The sequence below is a fragment of the Varroa destructor genome, unplaced genomic scaffold (assembly GCF_002443255.2).
Source record: "Varroa destructor unplaced genomic scaffold, Vdes_3.0 BEIS01000007.1, whole genome shotgun sequence".
NCBI classification, from domain to species: Eukaryota; Metazoa; Arthropoda; class Arachnida; order Mesostigmata; family Varroidae; genus Varroa; species Varroa destructor.
Window position 1 is genome coordinate 7,595,788 of NW_019211460.1, and position 26,119 is coordinate 7,621,906.

The window sequence follows — 26,119 nt, forward strand, 5'->3', positions numbered from 1 at the left end:
GATCGGCAGTATCGGTGGTACTATTTATGAACTTCGCTGTTCTCCGCGTCGTCCTTGCTGTACGTCCCCTATAATACCAGCTCGGCTTGGCTAGTCAGCAAAGAAGTCAGTCTGTCGTTGACGCGTCTGACGTCGACTGCTATCGTGCTACTTCCAACGCGTGTCCATTTGTTCGGTGTTTGTTATAGAGCACTATTCACTCGCGCTGGAGCTATGGCCAACCGTGCGCAAGGATCCGAGCTCCACGCTCTAGATTCGAACAACCTTCAGGAACACCTTTCACGACTCAATATCGACTCCATCCCGTCGTACACCCGGCTAACAGGTTAGAGAAGAAAGTGAGCTCTTAGAGGGAATGCAGGAAGTCAACGGGAATCGATATAGGAGAATAGTTGAAAAATAATTCTGGCTTGTCTGTTTTTCTATAATGTTCATAGGGTTGGACGACGGCCACTCGATTACAGATGGATAAATGGGTAGTGCATAATGCGTTTTCCATTTCCTATGGCGTACTGTGGCTGATATTGTAGCCAGTTTAGATATTTCTACCTGAAAGTATATTTTAGAAACCTTTTATTAGATGGAGATTTCTATTTATTAGAGTGTATTAGAAAGAGGTTTTCCTGATTAGTGGGCTTACTTAATGGGCTTAGTTCTTGCTAGCTGGAAAGTGGAAAGCAAATGCTAGCCATTCCCACAAAAATTGGAGATTTAAATATAAAATCCGTGAGCCATCGTGATTTGCAGATCATTTCGCTTTTACCATGTGGCGAAAGCCATTCGGTTGTTGGCATCCCGTCCCTAGGTGTGTGCCCAGCTGATCGGATTAAAAAGGTCAATCATATATAATTACCGGTCGCCTCCGTGTGGAAATGATAATGGGATTATATATATATATATATGCAAATAAAATGCATAACTAATTTATATATATATTTTTATATCTATACATATATAAATTAGTTATGCATTTTATTTGCGCGGTCGTACCTTTACGCAAAAAACCACAGTTACTGGGTTCAAAGTAGGCGATTAGAACAGACAATTCAACAGAACGAGGATGTGAGCGTTCTGTCATATACGGCGATTGATAGGATTATAATCATGCACCTATGGCCTTAACGTTTTGTGTGATTAACCGCGTGCTGCAAATGTGTCCATACTGCATTGCTAATAATAATTCGACTTGTACGCGATCAAAGGGAGATTAAAAACAGTGTCACATCATAGCGGATATCTGGAGTTACGCCAGAGTTATGACATAAGAATTTGTTTGGAAGATGCTCCTAGTCAAGTAACTGCTCTTTTTTTTTCGCGACAATGTATCTTATAAGACAATAGTATCAGTCAGCCCAGCAGAAAAGGTGGATTTCTGTAACCATTTTACCGTGCTACTGCAACGCCTGTTTGTGTTATGCCGCGAAGTCTTCTAGAGGTCGCAGCAATCGTTAAAAGGACTTTCAGGGTCATGTCGCGCCGTGCCGTTGATCCTAGAAAGAATATAGTTTGCTGTTGAAGGAAATAGGTCCACGTTGCGTGGGAAGTTTTGCCGGTTATTTAACCCCGCCTATCCTTAAGTTTATGGACTTGCCGTGAACCTGGATAAACGCCAATATAAAAAAAATCGCGGGCAAATCGACAAGGTATACACGTGTGTAAGCCTCACGGTGGATTATACATGAAATAAGATTTGTACAATTGAGTCTGGAAAGTTTCTGCACTGCCTGTGAGGTGATAAAACTTAATCTTTATGTAAAAATAAACTCTGTGTTGGTTACGTATAATATTTATTTACCCGATTTGTTCATTTCATAAAGTACGCATGCCTCTAAATTGAGAGATGTTAAGTGTAAAATAGCATTTCTTCCGCACATTTTCATTTTGTATTTATACGCTTTTGTTTATTACAATTTCTAAAATTCTAAAAGGTTTCAAAGAAATTAGATGTGGAAGTTATGGCTAGAGCACGAAGATAATTACACAAAAATAATTAATGGGATATTAGGGTGATCAAATCATTTCGGTTAAGGCCACTAAGGACAAATGTTTAAACTGCTTGGATGTGCAATATGGGCTTTATTCAAAATTCCAAGATAATCTAGCATATTGAACCATTTCGCTTAATTCGATATTTCTAATCGCAATTCGAATCGAACGGCTACTAGCTCGAGCTGCTGCATCGCATAACAATATATTTCAATGTTGTGTGCGATGTTTCAAATTATTGGAACTATATTGCTCATTTGTGTTTTCTAGGAAATCTAGGCGAAGGCTTAAACATTCGACAGATAATAATCGAAGATGCGAATTCAGACAATAAGAAGTTTAACATAAATGAATTGCTAATTATGTTTTTGCTTAAATACAATGTTTATAAGGTCATGTGGTTAGACGGGGGCATTTGCTGCTCCGCCCAACCGAGCCAGTCATATCGAGTGCGCTATCCGTATTTTGCCTGAATTTAATTTGCGCCGTCTCACCGTTCACCTTCGGTCTGGAGTTCCTACCTAACTGCAGCACGTGCAAGATTATTTCCGGATGGACTACATGCGACAATTGGATCGGGCAAGTTCGTCGACCTTCTCATGCATTTATAAGAAATGGAGGTCCCACATCTCGGTGTTATCGAGACAATCTCTATAAAGACAATGTCAAAATGGCGCCACTTCCTCGAAGCGATTTAGGTAGATTTTTAGAGAAAGAGGAAGTGGAATCGTGCAATATTTCGAGAACTTCAAGAAGATCGGGTTTGGTTCGAGATTTTCGTATAAGCACGAGGGACTCATTCACATATTTGCCTTTAAGGTACAAGCGGCGCTATTTGCGCTGAGTACTAGTGCTGTTCAACTGGGTTCATTTTGTCAAACTACAGAGAAACCAGGAATAGTACGATGGACGATATATGCGTTAAACATGGTGGCAAAAAACCGTCTAGCTATGGCCTAAAGATTGAAGATCGAGTGTGGCACTCTATATACAAATGGTGAAGTGAGGAACCTGAGACATTCTGGTACGCAAACTGGTATGATTTGAAAAATTGACGAAGATCATATTGATTTGGTGTTGAGTAGTGGTTCAGCGATTTAAATCGATTAGAACACTGCTTTTGAAGCAATGCTAGTTAACTGCTGTAACTTTCCATGTTATTTAGGAATAGTTTAACCGATAATTATGCAAAAATTGTGATAAACAAAAAACATACGAGCGTCTCTACGTAGTCGATATTTAATCGCCTTTAGGAGCAACGATCCGCGATGTAATGAATAGTTTTGTGGTATGACGCAATTTAGCTACGCACTGCTTTCATTTTGCATTAAAAGGTATATATGTCCAAGGCATCTAACAGTGTCGTCGTACCAACCTAAACATTGCTTGTAGGCATCATCTGCACAATTGGTCCGGCGTCACGGGAAGTTGCGACGTTAGTCAACATGATAAAGTGCGGCATGAACATCGCCCGCCTAAATTTTTCCCATGGAACATACGAGTATCACGCTGGTAAGTCGATGTTCTACGTTCTAGCTAACGTTATTTCATTTGAGGTTACGCCGAACATATTAGACGTTTTTGAATAAACAGGAAAAGAAGGCTGTATTTATGTTTGCTTGACACGGGCTTAGCATCGATCGTTCAATCGAATCGATTATTCTATAAACTCAGTGGCATTCAATTAAGTCTGTTGCTGTAAATGTCTGCTCTAGGCACAATCGCAAACGTTCGTGAAGCAAATCGCATCGTAAACGAGCAAATCGCCCCGGACAATCTTCACGTTGCTATCGCTTTGGACACGAAGGGCCCTGAGATCCGTACAGGCCTACTTGTTGGAGGTGCGACTGCTGAGATTGAACTCAAGAGAGGCGCAACTATCATTGTTACAACTGACGACGCACTTCAAGATGCGTGCTCTGAGGAAAAGCTTTACGTCGACTACAAGAATATCACCAAGGTATTATTGTGTAGAAGTACGGCTTGTGGCCTCATGTGTATCTCGAAGTTGTGCAAATGAAGTCGATGTAGATATATAAATTAATAGTCAAAAATACAGATGCTACAGGCTTCGTATTTTTGAACAATACATGGGCGTAATGTAGATGAATACATCGATATAATAGACGACTGTTTTGCGTCGCCGTATGTGAATAGTGTTATCGACAGTTTCTCGTTTATTTGGCATATTCGGCTAAACTTGCAGGTTGTCAAAGTTGGACAGAAGATCTACGTCGATGACGGACTAATTTCTTTAATAGCACAGGAAGTGCGTGCTGATGAAATCAAGTGCACCATCGAAAATGGAGGGCTTTTGGGCAGTAAGAAGGGTGTTAATCTTCCCGGAGCAATTGTTGACCTGCCTGCGGTGTCCGAGAAGGACAAAGCTGATCTCCGATTTGGTCTAGAACAAAAGGTTGATATGGTGTTTGCGTCTTTCATTCGAAATGCTGGTGGAGTAAACGAAATCCGACAGGTTCTTGGTGAAGAAGGCATGTACTTTAGTTTTAGTTATTTATAAGCTGTTTTACATACAATAACATTAAGCTTCCTTCTACGCAGTTTCCATATCATCATATCTTTCCATATCATATATACAGGAATTATTGCGTTGCCCAATCGAAACTGCTCACGTTGAACTATTGGTAAACAAAATCGAGCGTAGTTTTAGTGGATTTTGTTAAGTTCGTTAGATCTTATCTCTAGTCGTTATTTTTTTAGTATTGCTAGCGTTGATACCTTTCGATAATTTATCAAAATAATTAATTTCAGTTTGGTAATTGAATAAACGGCTCGTAGTTCTACTTAGAAAACATTTATATATAAACCGATATAAACCGTTTGCATTGTATCATCACACGTGCCACCGCTCTTAACCATTATCAAATTCCTTACCTGGCAGTCAGCTTTAAATTTTAACATTTTTCTGTTAGTCGTTTTCATCAAGAACTTATTCATTCTTAAATCGTTTGATTGTACGCCGCTCCACGTGCTTCCTCATGCAGCCGTACAATACGATTTTACAAGACCGCTGGTGGCTGGTATAATGGATAGAAATTTATTTTTAGTGTCTCACATGTCTGAGAATTTTTGATAGAACAGGCGTAACGGAACCAGTAACCCATGAGTGATAGTTCATGCGGATCTATCCAACCGTGTGGGCGATAGTGATGCATTTATCCAAAGAGTGGGTGGCAATATAGGTAACCTCAAACCTTAAATAAATACCAGTTTGATAACGGGCCGTTAACTTGACCGAGAAACGGACATATAATATATGGCTTTGTTGCGCCAGAATGACTGGAAGACTTATTATGACATTGAATATAAACCGTCTAACATGTCAACAGTATTTAGCCTTTATCTAATTATTCTTGTACAAAGGACTACTTAAAACTAAAGAGAAACTTGTCTGCAAAGATAGCTTCCTTCTCTATATGACTGTTTAATCGCTTTGTCAATTTTCATGGCATTTGTAGAACAGTTGTCGTGTGTTTGGCTGTTGGTGGCAGAACTTTCACCGCGAGTTCCTCTGCATTCGTTTGCGCTTCTATTAGACTGGCTCGTTGAGTGGCATGAAATTACATAGACAAAAAATTGTGCCTTTCAATAGTTGTCGGAAAAGCACATGGTTCGGTATATGATAGGTGAATGATAGGCAGACAAGGACTGGAGTTGTATTGAGTTGATTGAAAATGGCAGTTTCTGTGCGATTGTGTAGTCTGCTTTATCAGAAAAAGATACAATATTTGATTTATTAATCGAGCCTAATCAGTCTCTGAAGAACGTCATGAAAACCATTGTTGGCAATAATTATTTCTTTCTTATAGTTATTTCGATATCTTTCTGCTGCTTCCATAACCATGTATTTTGAAACAGTCATATGAAACCTATGAAACCCTATTCCAGTAAATAAATATATGAACGAATTACTTATAAACCTTCAGGATAGGTTAATTATAAATGGGTAACTGAATTAGTTCGGGCAAGCATGGTATATGCCAAGGGGTTAGTCTCTCGTGGTAGTATAAATGAGAGTCAAAGATAAATAATTAGAATAAATAACGATATTACCTTGGCATGACGTTGACCTATGTTTCATACGCTAGTTTATGCTCAAGGCCATGCATGTTTCACTTTATTGTGTGTCACTGTTGTGATATTTTTGTGACATCGGCATGAAACTGAATTGACTCGCACAATAACCTTAAAAGGTTATAATTAAATGTTCATATGAGAGATCACAGGCAACAGACGAGTGTTAAAGCAAAACATGATTCGATTTTATTAGGTCTGATTATACAACTTGATTATAATCGGCGTTTCTCTTTCTTGCTATGTTATAGGCAAGGATATCCTGATTATTTCAAAAATTGAAAACGATGAAGGTTGCAAGAAGATCGATGAAATCATTGCGATCACCGATGGAATTATGGTTGCCCGAGGTGACCTTGGAATTGAAATTCCGCCTGAGAAGGTAAAAGGCACAGTCAGAGAAATTTACAGAAAATTTTTGGAATTATTGCTTTGCACGTACTTATTTTTCTGTTGACCCCTTTTCCATTAAGTAGCACAGTTGCTGATTCTTTCCGACACATTAAGCCTTCAAAAGTAAGAAATGCTTCTAATTTTTTACCAATCTCATTTATGCGGGCGGCCGTTAGGAGAATAGGTGATTAATTTAAAAAAAAATGCCGTCATTTAAAAAGAAAACAACTTAAAGAAACGTTGAAGATAACTTTTTCAAGTTGTTTTTTCTTTTCCAAACCAGTTTCTTCTGTCAAAAAACGCACTTTATTCAGCTATCATAGACAACACTAAACAAATCCTTGCTGATCGTACGTTCTATCGTCTGTTCCTCCCTGATCAGGTCTTCCTCGCCCAAAAGATGATGATCGCTAAGTGCAACATGGTTGGCAAGCCTGTCATCTGCGCGACCCAGATGCTCGAATCAATGGTGAAAAAGCCTCGACCTACTCGCGCCGAAAGCAGTGACGTTGCCAATGCTGTGTTGGACGGAGCCGACTGTGTGATGCTGTCTGGGGAGACGGCAAAGGGCGACTACCCCCTCGAGACGGTTAAGATCATGTCAGCCATTTGTTGCGAAGCGGAAGCCGCGTTTTTCCAGAAAGATGTTTTCCGTCACCTCTCAGAAATAACGCCTGTGCCCACTGACTCGACGCATACCGTTGCCATTGCCGCCGTAGCTGCCTCCGTCAAATGTTTGGCCGGTGCCATTATTGTCGTAACGACCACAGGACGAACGGCTCACCTGGTTGCCCGCTACAAGCCCCGTTGTCCTATCATTGCAGTGTCGCGCTCGGAGCAGACCGTCCGTCAGGCCCATCTCTACCGCGGCATCCTGCCGCTTGCCTACGGTGGGGACCGACTACCTGACTGGCCGCAGGACGTCGACAAGCGTATTGAGTTTGCTATTAGTATTGGCAAGACTCGCGGTTTCCTCAAAAAGAACGACTCAGTGATCGTGGTTACGGGTTGGCGAAAAGGAGCCGGCGCATCCAACACCCTGCGTGTCGTCGCTGTACCTTAAGGTCGCTGTGCAAAATGGAGAAAAACAACCTCCAGCAGAAGCAAAAGGAGCACAAAGACCCACGAAAATCAACGTTCAGTTAACAGCGAGACGGGAAAAAGAAAATCACTGGACAGAGAGAGAAAGCGAAGGGGAAACCTGTAAAACCAAGGGAAAATAATGACCTAATCGAAAAGTAAGAAACAACACCAATAAAATACTAAAATGTAAAATATTGGGAGTAACTGTGCTGTCGCATTCACGCCAACACGATCAACGGGTATTGAGGACGGTTAAGTATTATAATTAGTAATAGGGCGACCGAAGCGGACACACTAGAGTAAGTATCTATAAGAAGAATCTTTTGTAGCAAACTAACGCTCTGTCCCGATGACCGCGTCTTACAGGAGCTCGTTGTGAATGCAGATCATCATTGCCATTATCGAATTTGTTGTTCCTGTGATTACAGCAGGTCGCTTCCATGTTCTGTTTCACTATTAGGGTTAGTTCATACATAATCTGTAGAGTAAGTTACATCAGTTAATATCAGCGCATGCAGAACAAACGCGATTAAGGAAGATCCTCACGTGATGATTACTTATTTCGATGAGTGTCAAGTAGCGAGTTGCAGGACGTTTAGACAGAGACCGGATGAGAATCAAGACAAAAAATGAAAAAATCAATGAACATGGAGGCGAAAGGACGCAACAAAGGAAGCTCAGAGAACGTAAATCGAGCAACCAACCAATTTGTCCCTGATTATCCTTACAAATAAATCATATAGTGCAGTTATTCAGTTACGTTTGATTATAAGAAAATACAGTTGACGAGTAAGTAACATCGATACGATAAATTGACAATTTTGATTATTGTGGCGATGATGATGAGGGTCAAAGGAGGGTCGACAGAAATTACGTGAAATAAACGAATGCTCTATGATCTGATGGAACAAAAAGATATGACCGACAAATAACTATGTGCACGTTTTAGGACAAGGTAAATAAATATGTTGGCCGTTAGACAGTTTAGCGCTGTAGTTACGAAACACATAATCGACAATAGTCGGTTGTTGTTCGGACGAGGCCTTGCCTGGATCTGCAGGGCTGAATATATTTATTATTCTCGATCAGTGTCGAGCAGTACGATAGAGTCGAGGAAGAAAACTTTGGTTGAGAGCGGCATAGACTATGTTGTGTCTCGCGTTAAGTGCATAGCTAAACGATGAAGAAAGATCTTCACAAAGTTGTTTGCTAGAATTATTCCTACATGAGGAAGAAAACGAAATGAGACCGAGAAAACACTACTGAGTTTAGATAAGTAGATGGTCAAACTAAAAATAAATTATGTTATTTTGCCTCAAACGTAAAGACGATGATAGACTTATTGTAAACTTCACCAGACGTGTAGGTATGACGACATGTCCGACGACATTAAAATTTAATCACTATTGGGCAATTGGGCCGCCTTTGTTATACTAGCAATAGATTTGTTATACTAGCAATAGGTATACAAGAAGTATCAGTAGACTATGTTAATAATGTCGACACCTCTACCTTAGTCCTGAGTTTTAATTTATCAAAAACATTTTAGAGGTATAGTTAGAACAGTTATTGTTTTTCATTCAACTACGTTTTAACAGATCGTGAAAGTGGAAGCCCTCAACAACGTGTGTATGTCGGTCCACGTGTAAAAATTGTCGTCCGGTGCCGTTCATGAAACACTGACAACCTGAAGGGCTGCATCATAGGCTAATTTTGAGTTTCTTAAGTGTTAACATTTGTATTTTCGTTTATCTCTCTTAATCCGTTAGCACAGTCATTCCACAGATGTTCTGGTAACTCGTTTCTGGCAGCAGCTAACCAGGGCGCCGCGAGAATTCCCCATTTCATCGTTGTGAAGCTCTGATGTGAAACGCATTTTGACAAGAGCAATGCTGTAAATACTTTAGGCATGCTAGTTGTTTTCGGATCTTCCTGCAAATTAGCGAGTAACTCGAACATGGCCTGCTCCCACATCCAATTGGGCGCTGACGGGTGGAGAAAGTTTAGAGCAGATCTAAACAACCATTCACTAGTAGATTCAAGTAGACGCATCCAAGCTTCTCGAAATTCTCCAATTGTGGGCTGAGGCTGCACTAGAAAAACAGAGTCATTTTTTAGAGTTTCAAACACGATTAGCGAGATTATGTTCGACGCTTCTTGTTGCTCTCGTTGTGCTGAAATATGCCACAGTTCCTTTAGTTCGACCCAGGACAAGCATGCTCTTCGAGCCTCAATCACAGGGCTCAAAATATACAATAATTCCAAACGAATCGTACAGCAGGTACTGGCTTCTATCAACTTATCGATGAACGTCGTTTTATCGGAAAGGCGCTCGATTGTTTGTCTAGAAATGTCTGCATTGGATTCCAGCTTTATTAGTCTTATTAGTAATGAAGCTATAGTTAGTAATGGATAGTCTTGATATATTTTAGCTAGTGTTACGCAGATTAATGGAAGTTTGTCGGGGGGTCTATCCATTCGGGCGGCCACAAAAAGGAGATCGTTGGCTGTTGCGATAAGTTGACCAACCTCACCTGCGGGACATCTCGACATAACCTCAACGAGATACGGTAATATTAGATGTGCACAATCTGCATCGAGCATTTCCACTAGAAGCTTATGTTCAGCCTCTAAAGCGTTCACAACAACCTCAGCCCAATCTGGCCTTTCGACGAGGAGGCGCTTAATAATGTTAACTTTAGAAACGCAAGCGGCGCCCCATGAATCTGAGTGCCCGTTCAAAATTTCCTTAAGCTGCTGAAGGCTCTTTTTAGCATTGTTTGATTTACTTGTTTTGTCCATTTTCGCCAATAGCAGTATATAGTAGACTTCCGCAGGGGTAAGACACTCGTCACTGATCCTCTCTATATCGTGAGTAACGTGTAGAGGATCTTCTCGAGAATCTAAGTAGCAAACTAGGCTCGCAATATAGGCACGTCCTTCTGCAGGTTCAATACAGTTTTGAAGGAAACGCCACGCCAAAGACAGACAGGAATTCAAAAGTTTCATCGGTGCTTTTATCGTTCTGATTATTTGGACGCACTTAGAAATCAGTAGAAGGATCCAGTCTTTATTTTTCCAAGGCATTCGCGTCCTATTAAGTTCTGCAAACACTTTAGCAACGGTGCTTTCGATAAGCTTAGATAAATCTATATTTGGTGTGTTTAGACAGGCGTCTATTATACGTTCGGTGCATCTAACGATGCTTTCAATTTCTATATCCCTCTCCGAATATTGACGTGCTTTGACGCAGCCCTCCAAAAGAATGACGTTGTGTTCAGGAGAAGTAATCATTGGCAACTTGTCAGATATCAATAGTTTTATAGAAAACCGAGCAAACGGCAGGATTCTGTTCTCATCAGGATGCAGTTTTTCAAACAAATATCTTTGAAGAATTTCCACATTATGGGTTTTGATTGGCTTCAGCTGCTTGCATTCAAATAGAATCTCCAATATGCCAATGATGATAATACTTAGCTCAAACGTGCAGTGTTCGAGGACTTCCGTCATTCGGTTGAACAACTCGTCCGGATTTCCTTCATCTACGAAACACGGGTCATACGATCCGAGATCCAAAAGGCATTGTGCGGCAGTAAGCACAAGTTGACCCTCAATGGCAACGCAGACGATTTCAGACAAACGCAACTCAATACCATGTCTACCTATAAACGCGGCCGATTCAAGAGTCTTTGCCATAATCCGTAGCGTATCACACACGAAATTTATCGTGCTTGTCGATGCGAATGCATCTACCAGAGTGACCAGTAAATCAGTCGATGGTGGCAGCATCACATGCGGTTGTTGCTTAGCGATATAAGAAACAATATTAATCGTTTCTTGGGGTGGGCCCACTGTTCTGTCAAGCTCGATGCCGGCTAAAAAGGCTTCTACTATAATGCTGGAATACCTTTTGTCAATGTCGATGATTTCCGTTGACAGCAGTTCAAGCTGCGGGAGAATGTCATGCGAATGCGACACCTTTAGTAGTGCTGGGATGGCACCTCGAATTTCGACGGCGGAAATTACGCCCTTGCGATGCGCTTCAGCTATTATGTGGACTATGAATGCTTGACTATCTTCAGGTATGTTCTTCATTTTAGCAGCAAAATTGAGAATAAGAGGCCGCGGAACGTGGTGCGCCTTGAGCTGCTTCACGATATGAAGCATTGCTTGACTAACGAGGTTGGCTAAAGGTGTTCGATTTATTAGAACGTGTGATAGCTCAGTGAAAATATAAGTTCCAATAGAATTGCCATGATCGTTAAGTTGATCCAATAGAGTGTGTAATCGCTCCTTGTATTCGCCAGGTTCGCTATTATCTGTAAGGCTCATAGTTTGGATGAACGCTTCAAGATCTCTACGAAGTGGCTCAACTGGAGACTCAGATGACGCTGCTAATCGGACCTCAAAGCAACGGAAACAACGTCTATCGTCAGCTGTTTGAGCTGTAATAAGTGTCGAGTATATCTTCGCGTGGCAACACTGATTTGAAAATTTCTGCAATTGAGAAAAAATTAGAATGCTTGGAGGGTGGATTTTCATACACTTATGACATAAATTAGGTTTGTATTATTATTTGTAGCATAGCGTACCTTGGTTAATTCACTTTTCGTTGGAGTGTAGGTGTAAAACACCCACACTAAAGACATATTCATTTTCCTTCTAATGTAAGAAAGGTCAACGACATTCCGATTTTTTTAGTTTATAAATGTCCCACCTTCTTATTGCGGTCGATCCCGACGGATATTCTGTCAATACGTTGCTCCGTAGCCATTAAGTTATTCCGTTGATTCGTTGATCTTCCCTTAAATTCTAGTGATTTGAATGACGACGCCATATTTTCTTGCTTGCAAGTTTTTACAATTGATCAAATTTGCCGACATTCATTCACCTGACTGTCGTAAACGCCGGTGCGGTCTGGTGAAGAACTGTTCCTATAGGCTTTTTAACTAAACCAAAACGCTGGAATCACTTATCTTTATAATTATAGAATATGTTTGTTCATTCACTGGCCGAGAATCCGTAGATAAAATTATATGGCAGCTTTCAATATTTCTGTTAAGCCATCGTTAGACAGAACCCAAACATTTTAGAGGTACACTCAACAGATGAAGCACCCATTCGTCTACTTATATTCGATGTATGTGAGCATTTCCATAATAACTGCAGAGAAATATTTAGAGATTTAGTGTTGCAGATGAAAATTCCAAGCTAAACAAAGGCCAAAAGGGATGTGGCTAGTAATAGGAGCCACACGAGAGCAGAAAACGAGGATCAAGATATCAAATGCGAAAGGTTTAGATGATCGTAAGTGTTTAAAGACAGATACAGGGCAGTATCACGGAATCGTGAGAATTTAAGGTATGAAGTGTTCTTATTTTGATAAACATGAGATATTTCTAAGCTTCTATATCGCAATACAATAGATCATGTGTAAAGAACAAACATTTTTATATCACAGCGATCTGGAAGATTCGTTAGAGTAGCTCGATTTAAGGTAACACGCAAAACTGAGTAGAGAGCAGACTTTAAAAACCGAATGCTTTTGTTTTTTTTTAATATATCTTCTGCACCGCTGTATATGATTATAATTACCTGGGAAGAGCATAATTATAATACAAGAAGAATGGGGTTAAAATGGAGACTTTTTAAGTTTTCGAAAACCAATATTTCTGTGCTTCCTAGCAACTATCTGGAATTACTATGCCTAACTTCCAGGTAGCCCTCTAGGCTATTTACGGAGCATATACAAATGTTCTGTCACATGGTGTTTGTTGTTATAGTCTGCTACAGGTCTGGAAAAACTTTGAAATGTCCATTTCGTCTTCACGCTCTGGGAGATAAAAAATTGAGCTAAGTAAACACATTTGAGGTTCCACTGGGTTGAAGTATCACTCATTTCACGAAAATAAGCAATATGAGAGCACTGACGTTGCTTTGATTCGATTGTATCAGCTTCACAGCTGCCTTCTACTCACCGCATACACACACTACCATGCTTCGTTTCTGTAGGAAGTCTTCATAACCAACGAAGTTTACAATGAGTAACGTACGTTAGTTCATTTAGCGAGAATTGAAGAGGATCCAGACTTACCCTGCGGCTTGCCATTGTGCGCGGAGAGAAGATGTACGTTTTTAGGTAGCGCCTTTGATCGATAATGCACCTGCTGGGTCACCAGTTCTGGCTTAAGCATCTTTGTCACGCTGGCTATTTTCGCCACCTCCGTCATTTGGCGCGGATCAATCAAAGGTTTAGCATCTAATATTAGAATGCTTATGCAGTTGGCTAGAAAATAGACGTTAGTTAAATTCAGAGGAAAAATTTGCGTTGACACGAAGCCGATGCAAATATTTTATTGAGTCATGAACCGCTTGAACCGGATTTGCGTACATCATAGTAATCAACTTAATGATCGCCATCGTAAGCCATAACCGCTTTACAGAGCAAATTAGCGTTTTGCAAAACAGAGGCCATTGCCAGCTTGTATCGCCCCGGAGGCACCTTGCGATAATTTTCAGTGGAAATGCATACATACCTCACTTCATATAATAACGATGTATATTAAGCAAATTTGAAAGGAAGACTTATGTTTGAGTAATTTCAGACTACAGTCAGCGTAACCCTTTACGTATCTGATTATGAATTTATTAGCGACCTATCATACAATAGAACGTGTGTTTTCAAATAAGCCACAACTCAAATATTTGGGTTTTACTGATTTTTCGTTTATATATGCATGGCATTAAAGCGCAAGAGTATTGCATTCTTAGCAAATCGACTCGTAGCAGGGTCTCGATGGGAACCATCGCATTTGCATTGCCATGTCGATAACGCACAACATAAGCTAGTTCACTCGGACATGCTAGCAAAGCACACGATGTAAGCTAAGTTCTCTTCGAGATTGGAGACAAGCTCAGGAAGGACGCAAATTATGATCCACTCCACAAATTTGTACAAGTAGTATAGAAATGAAGCAAGTCAAAATTTTTACAATAGATTTAGGTTTACATTTTTTTTCTGCTCTCGGTGTTTCTCTAATTTTTTTTTATCTTGACAATAATAAAAGTAATTTATTTTATTGCTAGACCGAAAAACAGCTAAATTATAGGGGGTTCTTGCCTCTATAATTTCGAGACTTTTCCTTCAACAGGTCCAGGTGAGTGCTAGGCATATAAAATTCGAATTTGAATGGATCTGACTCCTTGAAAAATTAATGAATTCAATTTTTCGGAATCTACATGAAACCCGCAAGCTGTGCTTTACGTAATACAAAGAACTCTCAATGATAGTATTGTCGATGCGCAGGCAGCAGATATTCTGTCCGCGCAAGAAGAGATGTATTGCAAGTTTAATGACGTCCAGTTTCTATTCACGGGCGAAATTACACATTTAGGTCAAAAGTCTACAAAAGAGCGTCCAGTTGGTGCCTGTCAGAGACAGGCAAGTAACATTATCGCTGCGTCCTTGAAGTGCTGGTTGTCACTCAGAAAATGGCTTGGTCATCGTTCTGTTCCATCAGACACTGTAACCAAAGCATGCAACGTGTTTAGTTTGCAATCCGTCGGATTATGCGATCTGCGTCGCGGTGGAAGCAACTTGCTTATACTTCCTGTATTAGTCTCTATTGTTTCGCCTTTAAAACGATCTTCGGCATGACCGCGCTATTAATACGATAGGGAATACAGAGTCCAAGAGAAGGGAACAATGAAAAAGCGCAACCTAACTGGTAAAGGATGTATAGTGTTACATAAAAAAGAAAATAAAGAAACATTTCCACTGCGGGAAAAAAATGAACGTGATAGACTAGATGTGAGTGCGTATGTGAAGGTATTAACGGAGAGTATATGATTAAATTCATCAGGAACAGGCAGATTTCTGCAGGCCGCTCCATCATTCAAAGTAGACAGGAATTGTATTATGTAGAAATGTATTATCTACATAAACGTGCTTAACTGGTACTGCATCCTTGTACGCGTTTGTTTCCCTTAGAAACTCGACCTTTTTACAGGGAATTTAGCCTTATGGATCGTAGTATAAATTATTGGCATGACCATAATGCGTCCAATTATTGAGTTAGCAAATGCTAAATTCGCAAATTCTAAAATGATTAAGATGTTTTGAACGAAAATGTAGCATCAACAATTATCACACGTCCCTTACTCGACCTGCCCGTGCGAGGTAACCTGTGTTGAAGGATGTCTGTAATGCATACATTGTCCGAGCTGAACGATGCTATTAAAAATTGGGGTAGCTCAAGCTCCGCCGTCACCGTAGACTAGTCTACATTATATGTGTGATAAAATTACGAAAATAATACGCAAAAATAATAACGGGTAAATAAGATGCATTTCTAACTACAATCAAATATGCAGCACGTCAAGTGGGCACGATTACATTCAAGTACCACTCTTGGAACTGTATAAACATAGACGATTTGCTTGCATGTTTCAACAGGTTTCGACATACCTTCGGTTAAGGTTGTCTTAATCAGACCTACATATGTATATATGTTGTAATTCTGTTTAACTCACTATGTACATTGCTCGGTCAAGCGCCCTCTAGCGAGCACTGTGCTTGGGAATGGACGGTATTGTAGAGGAGCAAAGCTCTTACCCATCCCACCCCCTCCCCATATATAAAGATTACTCCACGAGGGGACCCTGGCACTCATTCGTTGTGGCTGAGTACAGTCGCATCTTGTAAGCACCATGAGGATCTGTTTTGCACTCACACTTTTCTCCGTAAGTACGGAACGTCTACGTCGCTCTGCACTTAGGCTACAGACTAATGATAAATAGTACTTTGTGTATGAAACCAACTGGATCCTTATATATGTAATATGTGTCACCTCTTCTTACGCTACGTTTTAGTTTAGCTTATTTAAGCTTATTAGGCGGAATTGTTATTGACTATTTGTTGGTGTTTATGGTTCATTAGAAAGTAATTGAAGTATGTCCGGTTATAAGTGCAGTAACTTATCTTAGGTCTTAGTAGGTCTTCCAAAAATGCGAACTGGATTAACATAAATATTTTTTTATAATATGAACTAAACATATACTAATAGTTAAGCTTATTGAAAATAGTTAGTTTGCATTATTAGCCTGGTTTATTAGGTTTTCTAGAATAAAGCAGGTTTGCATTTTCTTAAAAGAGTTGTGCATTGAGTGTCTTTAAACATCCGAGAACGCTGGCAGGGCCAAGAAAGGAGAACAGCCTAGTAGCTATGTGTGTGGCCCAGAAGGATCAGTCGGTACAGCTTTGGGCCTTCAACCCAACGGCCAAGACTTCAAACCAACGTCTTGGCGCTTTAGAATTTTTCTCTATTGTTTCCCGGCATGTTTACATTGCCGAGATCTCACTCTGCTTACTAACTTGATATTTAAGTATTTGAGAAATGACATAGAAGCTGAATTTTCTTGCAATTTCTCTATAAAAAAGCCAATGGAATAATGTAATCCTTAATATATATGATATTGCACAGTCCGTGGATTAGAAATGGAATTTCCCTAATCTTTTAGTGCTTTTCTACGGCAGGTCTTCTATTTAGACTTAAGTTTTCCACACATATACAACGCGAGCCACAGCGGCGTTCTTAATAGATGGATTTTTCCAGTGATCCATTTCAGTTTACAAAAAAAAACAACTCAATACCTGCTAGAACTTTTCAAGTCACGCGTATATAGGCGGCCGAATCATTCGAGTCAATCATCAATCAAAGAGTGCAACGCCTCTCTCAGCTGTTGATGTCCTCCATCTATCTTACCACCTACATAATCAACGCGTAACAGGGTACGAAAATAATTAATCCACCCCAATCGTAGCCTTCCCGTTATTTACTCGGTTTAGTTGTTTGCCACCTGCTGCACATGAGGATCAGTTGTGACATAGCCATCAACGCTTGAGCTGGAAAGAACAATCCTGATACAACTCCAAAACCTGTCAAACAACAAGGGGCCTGCAAACAAATCGTTGCATTTTAAGCGACCTAAGTAATAACCAGGGAATGTGCAGGTCACTGTTAGAGGGTATATGAACACACGTCAGGAATTCATATTATCGGAGCCACACGGCATATATCATTGAAGTAATGATATATTTTTGTAAAGAATGTAGAAACTCTGTGAATGCATCCGCTCGTCTTGCACATATAAATGCAAGGAATGGCTTAGATGTGAATTTTTTTTACCAAAAAATACACAATCCCCTTCCACATGTACACGGTCGGATCCACGACTGGCAACGACCACCTTCCTTTTACCAAATGGTCGCCGCTAGCTGCAACTAGTCAATCAGTATCAATTGTTGCGAGCTGACTTTTAGTTTTTCTCGAAGAATAGCATGCATATATTTAGAATGTCTCTAAAATCAGAAATTATTAAATAAACTGCGTGAGTACGGTTTAAGCATTAATAAATAGTACTATGTTAGTAAGATGTTAGATTATGGCTAAACAATAGTTAAATTGTCGAAGAGAACCGACGTGGTTACCTGCCATCAACCGTATACGATTACGAGTGTACGAATAAATGCATATTCATAAATGCTAACGAGTCATGATTGTTCAAAAGGCCCTTTTTAAGTGTTCGTAATACACATACATTTTGCTTTAATTGCACGCGGTAACAGATTTTCATTATTGCACAATTCGTCTAGCCTTCTCTCTCTCTATAGGATTTTTCCAGGAAAGATTTGTAAGCCTTTAGTTGTTATCATTTTTCGATTAAAATGTGTATTTTTATGCCCGCCTAGCTACTGTGGGCGACGCACCACTGCGCGCCGAAACGTATGTTCATGCTCAGCTTTCCAAGAACAGGAGTCAGAAGCCACCTCACACACCTAACCTATCCTGAGCGTTCGCCAGAAAGGTTTGTTTTATGCGCCACCCACCTAGCTACTAAATAACTGTAATATTTTATAGCAAGGAAAAAAACTAACGCATCCTTAGCTGGCAGTGAGGCTGATATAGTCGTCGATATTCGGCCTTAAGAGTTGAGCGAGTTCTTGTGGGTTTTGCGTCAAACTACGATTAAAGTGCATGAAACACGTATTTAACAAAATCATTAGCTTAGAAAATCCCATAGAGACCTACGCAAATGCTCCAGACCAACGCGTTTATCTGTTTGCTTTAGAGGCGGCCTAGTTTAGGTGCACATCTTTTCGAGTGCAGTGCCACGGCGCCCGTGAACACGCGGCGATCGCTAGTTCAGTATTCAACGTTGGAAAATGGTTACCATGAGTTTCATAAGTCTGCTGGAAAAACTCAAATAAAATTCAGCGAAAATACATCTCCACTAGACTTCCTGGTGAGAGAAAAGGGAAGTCATTTCATATCCTTGCTATATAAAAGAATTTATTCCGACAACCTGCTTACACAATAACAATACCGACAAGCGTTTCATGATATTATTGTTTGCAATATTACGGACACACGGTCTAGTCTCTTTTCAAAATCACGTTTTTCGTTGTGGTTGAACCTGGGTACAGCTGGATCATACGAGTAAGCCAATTATTGTAAGTAAATCACCTAAACCACGCTTTGTTTCGATACTAAACCATTTCACGTGCTATAAAATTCAGTAGACAAACCTGTTAGCATCAAATTATCACATGGATAAAATATATGAATGATTTGATACCAAAATAATAGAACCTGCATAATACCAGTCCCGAAGAGTAGCTCATTAAAAAGTTTTGTGTGATATATATGCCAAAGAAATCATAACAGAACAGGCTTTTATGCGACAGAATGGCTAGATTCCCGCAGATGGAAGATCAGTAAACTGTGTAAAGTCTGTGCTACAAACAAGTAAAGACCCGGGCTGACACTCGTAAGTAAATAATATGTACACATTCGAATAGTATAAGTAGTGACTGTAGCAGTAGCATTTCTGGTACGCATAAATGCGCCTTACAATTGGGCGCATCTTTCTATAAAACACCTTGCAGTGCAATCAGTTCCGAGCCAGTCGTGAGATCAAGGAAGCGCAATATAGCAGCACTTGCACATGACAACCTCATTCCTGCAACAAAACGCTTTGATGAAGAGATGATCTTCGATGGAGATCTGATTTTCCCACTCATATCCAAGCGGGACTATGGCGAAGAGCTTGGTTCTGACATCATCTACGAGGATGCCCGCGATAAAAACGACCGCAAAGACTGTGCGTTTTATTTGGTCTTATCGCCTCTATACACGTTTTCCTATTATAAACCCTATTCGATAATAAGTAAAACGAACGTGTTGCCTTTACCTACGCGGTTAGTGTGATTTTTTGTAATTCGTTTGTGCTTGGGTAATTTTTCAGACAAGCGTGATGAGGAAGCAATGAAAAAAACGTATGGCGGCCGCAATCGCGATCCCTTTCCAGTCTACAAAAATATTAGATACGGGTAGAAGTTCTCATGTAACATAAGTGTACTTGCAAAAAATATGTTGTTCTTCCGAACGGATTTTTCTTTGATTCATTGTGGTTATCAAGTATTTTTTTCGACTATTTTTTTTAAATTTCAATTCAGTTTATATTAGCTTACAGCATTCGATTTTTTCGGAATACGACATATTCCGAAGCAACCGTTCACCAGTGTGGATATCTTCGTTGTACCTAATGTTGTGATGAACGTAAGGAACTTTAAACGGCACACTTCAGCGTACTCAGGACAGAAAGATGCTTCAAAACAAGACCTATAGGAGAAGGTTACCGAGAAGCAGTATTTACTTATGACATCATTGATTAGTAAAAATGTCAATATGTTACTCATAGCTGCGGACTTTCAATTTACAGGCAAGATTAACTTCGGGGCGTTCCCGCATCGTAAAAGATCCGACAGCTTATTTCGGCGCTGAAATTTGAGACTGAATGTTGTATGCCTGAATAAAAGTCGTTCAGGTGCAAGAAAGGACAATGCCTTATCGACAATGACTTTTGTGCAAGGCCACTCATTTGACTCTTCGATAAGGAATCCCGACTACACCAAAATACTCGCTGTTGACCACTAGTAATTTCATATCGACACACGAATATCTCTATTTCGACACATATACAATACAATAACGCATATAAATAGAAGCGTTTCGGGTCAAAGACGAAAATCTAGGGATATGCGCCCTCGCTTCTCTAATTTGAGCATTATTATCGCACTAATTCCAAAGGTTGATAGAAGTTATGGGCGAAAATAAATCTGATTATTCAATAAATGTTACTTACTACAATATCTGATATCACTTCGAGGACTAGGGTACCAGAGTACTACCTTAACCGTGAACCACTAGAGAATGTTTTACTACAGACAAACTAAAAACAATTACAAGATACGAGAGGTGAGCAGAGCTGAAAAATAAGGAACGAAGAACTAGCGAATAGCAAGTCATCCTAGTATTCTCTAGTTGACTTATAGCATAAAATGTATTTGATAATTGTGTGTTACCAATGAGTAATAACAACATCGTGCCAACAGGAGCAAGTCTATTTGTCACAAGTAATGTGTGTTGTACGAGTAAGACGATAAACAAGACGAGGATCTATTACACGTAATCGTTATGGACAACGTAACCCGTGTGCGTCTATTACAAAGCACATGTTTTCACTATGACATACAATTTATAGTAATCATGTGACGAATAAAGAACAGAAAACTGTGCCCACTTCGCGTTGCTATCATGTTTTTACTTACCGCATAGTATCTGCCAATTTTCCGCCGAAGAATCATAACAAAATAAATAGGCCATACTTAATTGGCCTATCGCTTTAAGCTTGGAAATAATAGCTTCTTAAAAAGACACTGAGACACAATATAGGCATGTCTCTCTTGACAAAAATGGAATAATTGGTTTGTAGCATGTTACCCTTCCGGTATATAAGCGCCTATTGTAAAACAGAGTCGAATATATCGCACTACACTTATACTACAGTTGCAAATTTAATTCGTACCTCAATGAAGCATATCGATGACCTTCAACAGTGGCAACGGAAAACAGATCTATAATGGCTATTGATCATAGCTAGATAGTCCTCAACATTAGGCGATTGGAGCGAACAGTCTTTTGTAAGTACGAAAATGAAGAGTTTTTGGAATAGAGGATATTCAAGCGGCTACGAAGAAGCGCACTTTACAACAGGAAACACGAGAGGCATAACATATTTCCAACTACACCAAACTAGCGTATTATTCCAAGGTTACGTATACACACTTTATAGCAGAGTGTAAAGCATGACTATTGAAATGCCGACAGACGAAATCCAAAAATATTGTATAAATCTTCTTTGCACAGTAAAACTTCTTCCATATTATATATACAGGACTATGCTATGCTACATAGCCAAAGCTAACTCCGATCGGTTCCCTTAATCGATATGTCGACAGCCGCTTTGTCGCTTTCCACCGAGGTGGAGGCCTCCAGCCTCGCCTGAAATTAGCAACAAATAACCAACACTTTAATTAGGTTAAATCCAACAGAAATACTGATTTATTAGACTGTTACCATCGAATCCGGCGGACTGTCAAATTAAGTAACTTTTGAACTGCGTATCGCTAGCATACGACATTTAGTCGGTAAATGCTCGTCCTCTAGAAACTCGTGAGTAAAAGCCGACTGAGTTCACTCTAGCAAAAACGAGTTTAGGGGGGGAAAAACATCTTAAATCAATGCTCCTCAAAAGCCGCAGCGCTGCAGACATACATCGAAGATACGTGAAGGCACTAGGCGAGGAAGTCTCAGGTGAAAGCACAGTACGCGAATAGTGCAATCGATTAAAGAACGAACACTGGAGTGTTAAGTACTAATAAGCCAGTGATCAAATGTTCAAGAAACGAGAACGCATTGCCGCAATCGAGGATGCTTTTGAAGAAAGCAGAGTTTAAGGTTTTAGCGCTGTATCGATCAAACCGGCATTTCATACATAAAAAATGTTACAGAATTACAACTCAGAAGCTGAAAATGCAGATACAATAAAAATGGGTCCTCCGTAAATTGACTCGAACTCTGTTGCGAACGTACGTGGTATGTTTCACATGAGTTTCACATGCGATTGACAAAGCGGAGGTTCAGTCTCTACCGCCTACCGCAAAGGGAGTTGCATCGCCCTAGAAACAAAGCAAGTTTGGTGGGTTTGCACACAAGGTAATGGTAGTACATACAATGGACATCAGGGCATTTGTTGCTATGAGATTCTCGCTTAAAATTAAATAATAAATGCTATCTCTCCCGCTATCTCGAGGTTCAAGGGCCGTTGCCACGGCAGTCGAAAGCATGCAAGCTGATTATTTGATGACAATGACAGACCTCACCGCTAAGCCTCACTGATTGAGCAAAGGAAATAGCCAACGTTGACTTCGACCTGCTGATTCCTCCGATCTTAGTCCATGTAATTACGGCGCTTTCCCTGCACTAAAAGGGGCACCTAGCAGAAAAGCATTTATAACTAGGGATTTACTTGGGAAAGTCAAAGATAGCAAATTTGCATATGGAAGCGCAAATAGTAGGTATATAGAAGAATCTTCAAAAATTGCCAAAGCGCGAACACGCGTGTAAACAAAATTAACCAGAGTACCTCTAACACATATTGAAAGGTCATAGTTCTAGCTCAAAAGTTATAAAATTTGAAAGTCTGTTGAATTCACATGTAACAACTTAATATATATTCTTAAAACATAAGATTATATGCTTTTCAAAAATCTAGCCTGAATTATTCCAGACCTCTATTTAATAATACTCTTTGCTGAGAACCACATGCTGTGAGTGCCGGAAACTGTGTTTCAAATACGTCAGAGTTACAACCCTTCTCAGCCGAAGTCACAGCACATGTACCAATTAATATAATGAAGAAAAACTTACAGTATGGCGGATGGCGGAAATAAAGCGATTACCAGTAAGAATAATCAGCGTAAAGGCAGTAAATACAATCGGTGATTTAAAATTCGCGGTTGATTTAAATTCTATCTTGCACGAACTTTTTCAAATTGATTTTTTGCTAAGTAAAATGTTGATGTAATAGCTACCGCTTGAAGTTTAGGGAGCCTGGCGCGGTCGACATCCGGGAACCATCTCAGATTATCCGCAATTAGATGTCTGTTTTTACAATGATCGCATGTAACAATGATGACGCCGTGGTCGTACGCCTGTTTTGAGAGCCACTTCTCGATAGAGTTACCGCATGGGCCACACTAAAATCAACAGTGAACATAGGGATAATAATAGTAGCAACTGAATTCGCTAATTTAACTATGCATTTCGACACACATCGACGAAAACAGTAATATTTTTCCATGTTGTACTTTCAAAACCAATAAATTATTTTCGAAGGACAGGGGTTCAATATAATTACTATTCAAAAGTACTAAGCTTCGATTTAACTAGAAAATGAAATCAAGCTCAAACGTAAGGGCATTGTCTTTAGATGAGCACTGAAGGATATTAGGTTTGCATGTATTATAGAAGGCGCGAACGATCTAATATTTCTAGAAACTTAGGGTAAAGGGTCATATAATCTTGTTGTAACTAGATTTAGACAAGAAAGGTCTCGTGTGTACAAGATACTATTGTTTTTCGCGAGCGCCAAAAAATCGAATGCACGTTTTCAGGGAAGGAAGTTGGGACGCGTGCAGGTTCCTGAGGACTAGACCTTCCTTTTATAAAGAGATGCAATGTTAGCTGGTACATAGAAAAGAAATAAATATGTTATGTAAAAGTTGTAAGGAACTTCTAAGGTCGGTACGAAAGGACGAACACAAAAAGAGATCCTACAAGAAAAAATTCTTGATAAGCTGTCGGGCAAAATGGATAAAAGCTTCAAAACACCTGAAAAAATTTGCGTAGATGTGGCGCTCCAGCAAGCATGCCCTTATCTTATTCCATTAATTTTACGAACGTTCAAAATCTAGCAAATTTTCGTTCATAACATATTCGTTCTATTGATACAAGAATAAAAACAAGCATGGCTAGGGCGGATCTAAAAGATAAGTCCAAAACTATTTTGTTTAGCATACCAGCGCACAATTTTAATAATTCAATACAAATCTTATGTACCTTACCCCATCTGTACACCTGTCAAGTAAATAAATGAAGTAAATAAAGTACCACTGAATGGGATTATGTGCAGCCGAAAAAAATGAACCGGTTCAAACGTACTTTAAAGTTCCAGCAAAAACTGCTTATGTTTAATAGTTATATTTGCGCATCGTTTTATGGTTCTGTTCACTCTAACGTGTATGTTCCGTTGTTAATCGATATTAGAACTGAGAATAAATCGGTAAAAGGTAGAATAGTGAGAAAGGCCATTGCTGAGGAAACCGTTTTTTTCTTAATAATAATAGTCTTCCTAATAATCTTGCTAATAATAATCAGTCTTCAATAGACAAGTGGGATTGCTTACTTCATTTAACCACACTCATATACTTGTTGTTTAGCAATCCCTTCCGAGGCACCGTCGAGGTGTTCACAATTTAACACCTCGTGTAACCTTGGACTGCATCTGTCGCTGGGTTTAAGTGAGTTATTCGCTTAAAATTCTCTCACTTGCTAAACTACAATAAGAAACGTTTAGCTTTCCCAGAGCTTTCTCTACGCTTCAATGTTGAAGAATTCTAAAAAACTAGAAAAATTCATCATCCCACGCTCGTCGTGTACCAACAACATATCTCTTACTGACAACTCTTGGATCAACTTTCAGGTAGATATACTTATGGTGCTCACACGAGGAAACTTTATCGCGAAATAGTGACAAAAGGTTTTATTCATAAAATCATATAATTAAGCAAGATGTTATACAAAATACCTGTGTCGTAAAGGAACACATACAAACTTAAACATACTTTAACGCGAAGGTAGAGTCTTCGATCGGGCAGTTTCCCCAGCTCATTCTTTATAGCGGCACTGTTATTGTTTCGAGAAATGCTGGTATAATGGAAATTCCGCAAAAATCGATAGCTCCATCGAAGTATGCTTCCGGTAGCTGAGCGCATTACTGCAAGACGAGTTTAAGTGGCACCGTTACAATATAAAAGAGAAATTCTAACTCGAATCCAATTTTCTCTTTTTTCTCACTTTCTTCGCTAACTGGTTCCAAGTGTTTCATGACTTTAGCGGCTAACAGAAGTTATAAGAAACACCATTCCATGCAACGCTGTACGGGCTGTACTAAATTCAGCACTATGTATGCATCAGATTTTATTTTTCAAAGACGGAAAAACTTCAGTGTTGTCGCACGGCTTCATGTGACCCATGTGCGATACTCGATAGACGACGTTAATTCTATAACCATCTGCGCAGCCAACATTTGCGTTAACCTAACGCCTAAATGTAGAAAGGAGATTTAACGAATGAACCATTGGGGCCGGTAAAAGCAAGCGGGTTATTCAGCTACTTGTTCTCTGTAAAGAAGCACCCGTTTACTTTCTATTTCTTCTCAGACAAATGACATGCGTAGACTAACCCTTCATTTGCTTTCGCATAATTAGGTAGTACAAGACTCCATGGAGTACATCCATACATCATCCCATTTATATGTTCGCTCCGCCTGATGATACTGATGACCATGATTTATGCTGAAAACGCCTGTCTGAACT

At 39.7% G+C, this 26,119-nt stretch overlaps 3 protein-coding genes across 9 annotated transcripts; 2 read left to right on the plus strand and 1 right to left on the minus strand.

Moving 5' to 3' along the window:
• LOC111254575 (pyruvate kinase PKM-like) lies at positions 1-8,883 on the plus strand. 3 transcript variants are annotated; one of them, XR_015316569.1, is made up of 8 exons: positions 1-325; positions 2,379-3,010; positions 3,379-3,498; positions 3,702-3,946; positions 4,193-4,478; positions 6,333-6,463; positions 6,857-7,712; positions 7,924-8,883. XR_015316569.1 is itself a non-coding variant. In XM_086974352.1 (6 exons), the coding sequence occupies exons 1-6, from the start codon at positions 214-216 to the stop codon at positions 7,535-7,537; spliced, it is 1,575 nt and encodes a 524-aa protein (XP_086830478.1). In that variant the 5' UTR covers positions 1-213; the 3' UTR covers positions 7,538-8,883. The 3 variants fall into 3 exon arrangements, 1 of the variants encoding a protein (XP_086830478.1); XR_015316568.1 differs by lacking the exon at positions 2,379-3,010; XM_086974352.1 differs by lacking the exon at positions 2,379-3,010 and having other exon boundaries at positions 6,857-8,883.
• LOC111254580 (uncharacterized) lies at positions 7,414-26,038 on the minus strand. 4 transcript variants are annotated; one of them, XM_086974348.1, is made up of 6 exons: positions 25,367-26,004; positions 23,555-23,719; positions 21,487-21,962; positions 13,652-13,843; positions 12,275-12,506; positions 7,414-12,054 (listed from the first exon to the last, which is right to left on the minus strand). In XM_086974348.1, the coding sequence occupies exons 5-6, from the start codon at positions 12,392-12,394 to the stop codon at positions 9,280-9,282; spliced, it is 2,895 nt and encodes a 964-aa protein (XP_086830474.1). In that variant the 5' UTR covers positions 12,395-12,506; positions 13,652-13,843; positions 21,487-21,962; positions 23,555-23,719; positions 25,367-26,004; the 3' UTR covers positions 7,414-9,279. The 4 variants fall into 4 exon arrangements, with proteins under 4 accessions (XP_086830474.1, XP_086830475.1, XP_022671293.2 ...); XM_086974349.1 differs by having other exon boundaries at positions 12,275-13,843; positions 25,353-26,022; XM_022815558.2 differs by having other exon boundaries at positions 12,275-13,843; positions 25,367-26,012.
• LOC111254579 (uncharacterized) lies at positions 16,169-21,203 on the plus strand. Of its 2 annotated transcripts, none has more exons than XM_022815555.2 (5): positions 16,169-16,299; positions 18,308-18,423; positions 19,505-19,719; positions 19,864-19,948; positions 20,341-21,203. In XM_022815555.2, exons 1-5 carry the CDS (start codon positions 16,267-16,269, stop codon positions 20,348-20,350), a joined length of 459 nt encoding a protein of 152 aa, XP_022671290.1. In that variant the 5' UTR covers positions 16,169-16,266; the 3' UTR covers positions 20,351-21,203. The 2 variants fall into 2 exon arrangements, with proteins under 2 accessions (XP_022671290.1, XP_022671292.1); XM_022815557.2 differs by having other exon boundaries at positions 19,864-19,894.
• Positions 26,039-26,119: the final 81 nt, after the last annotated feature.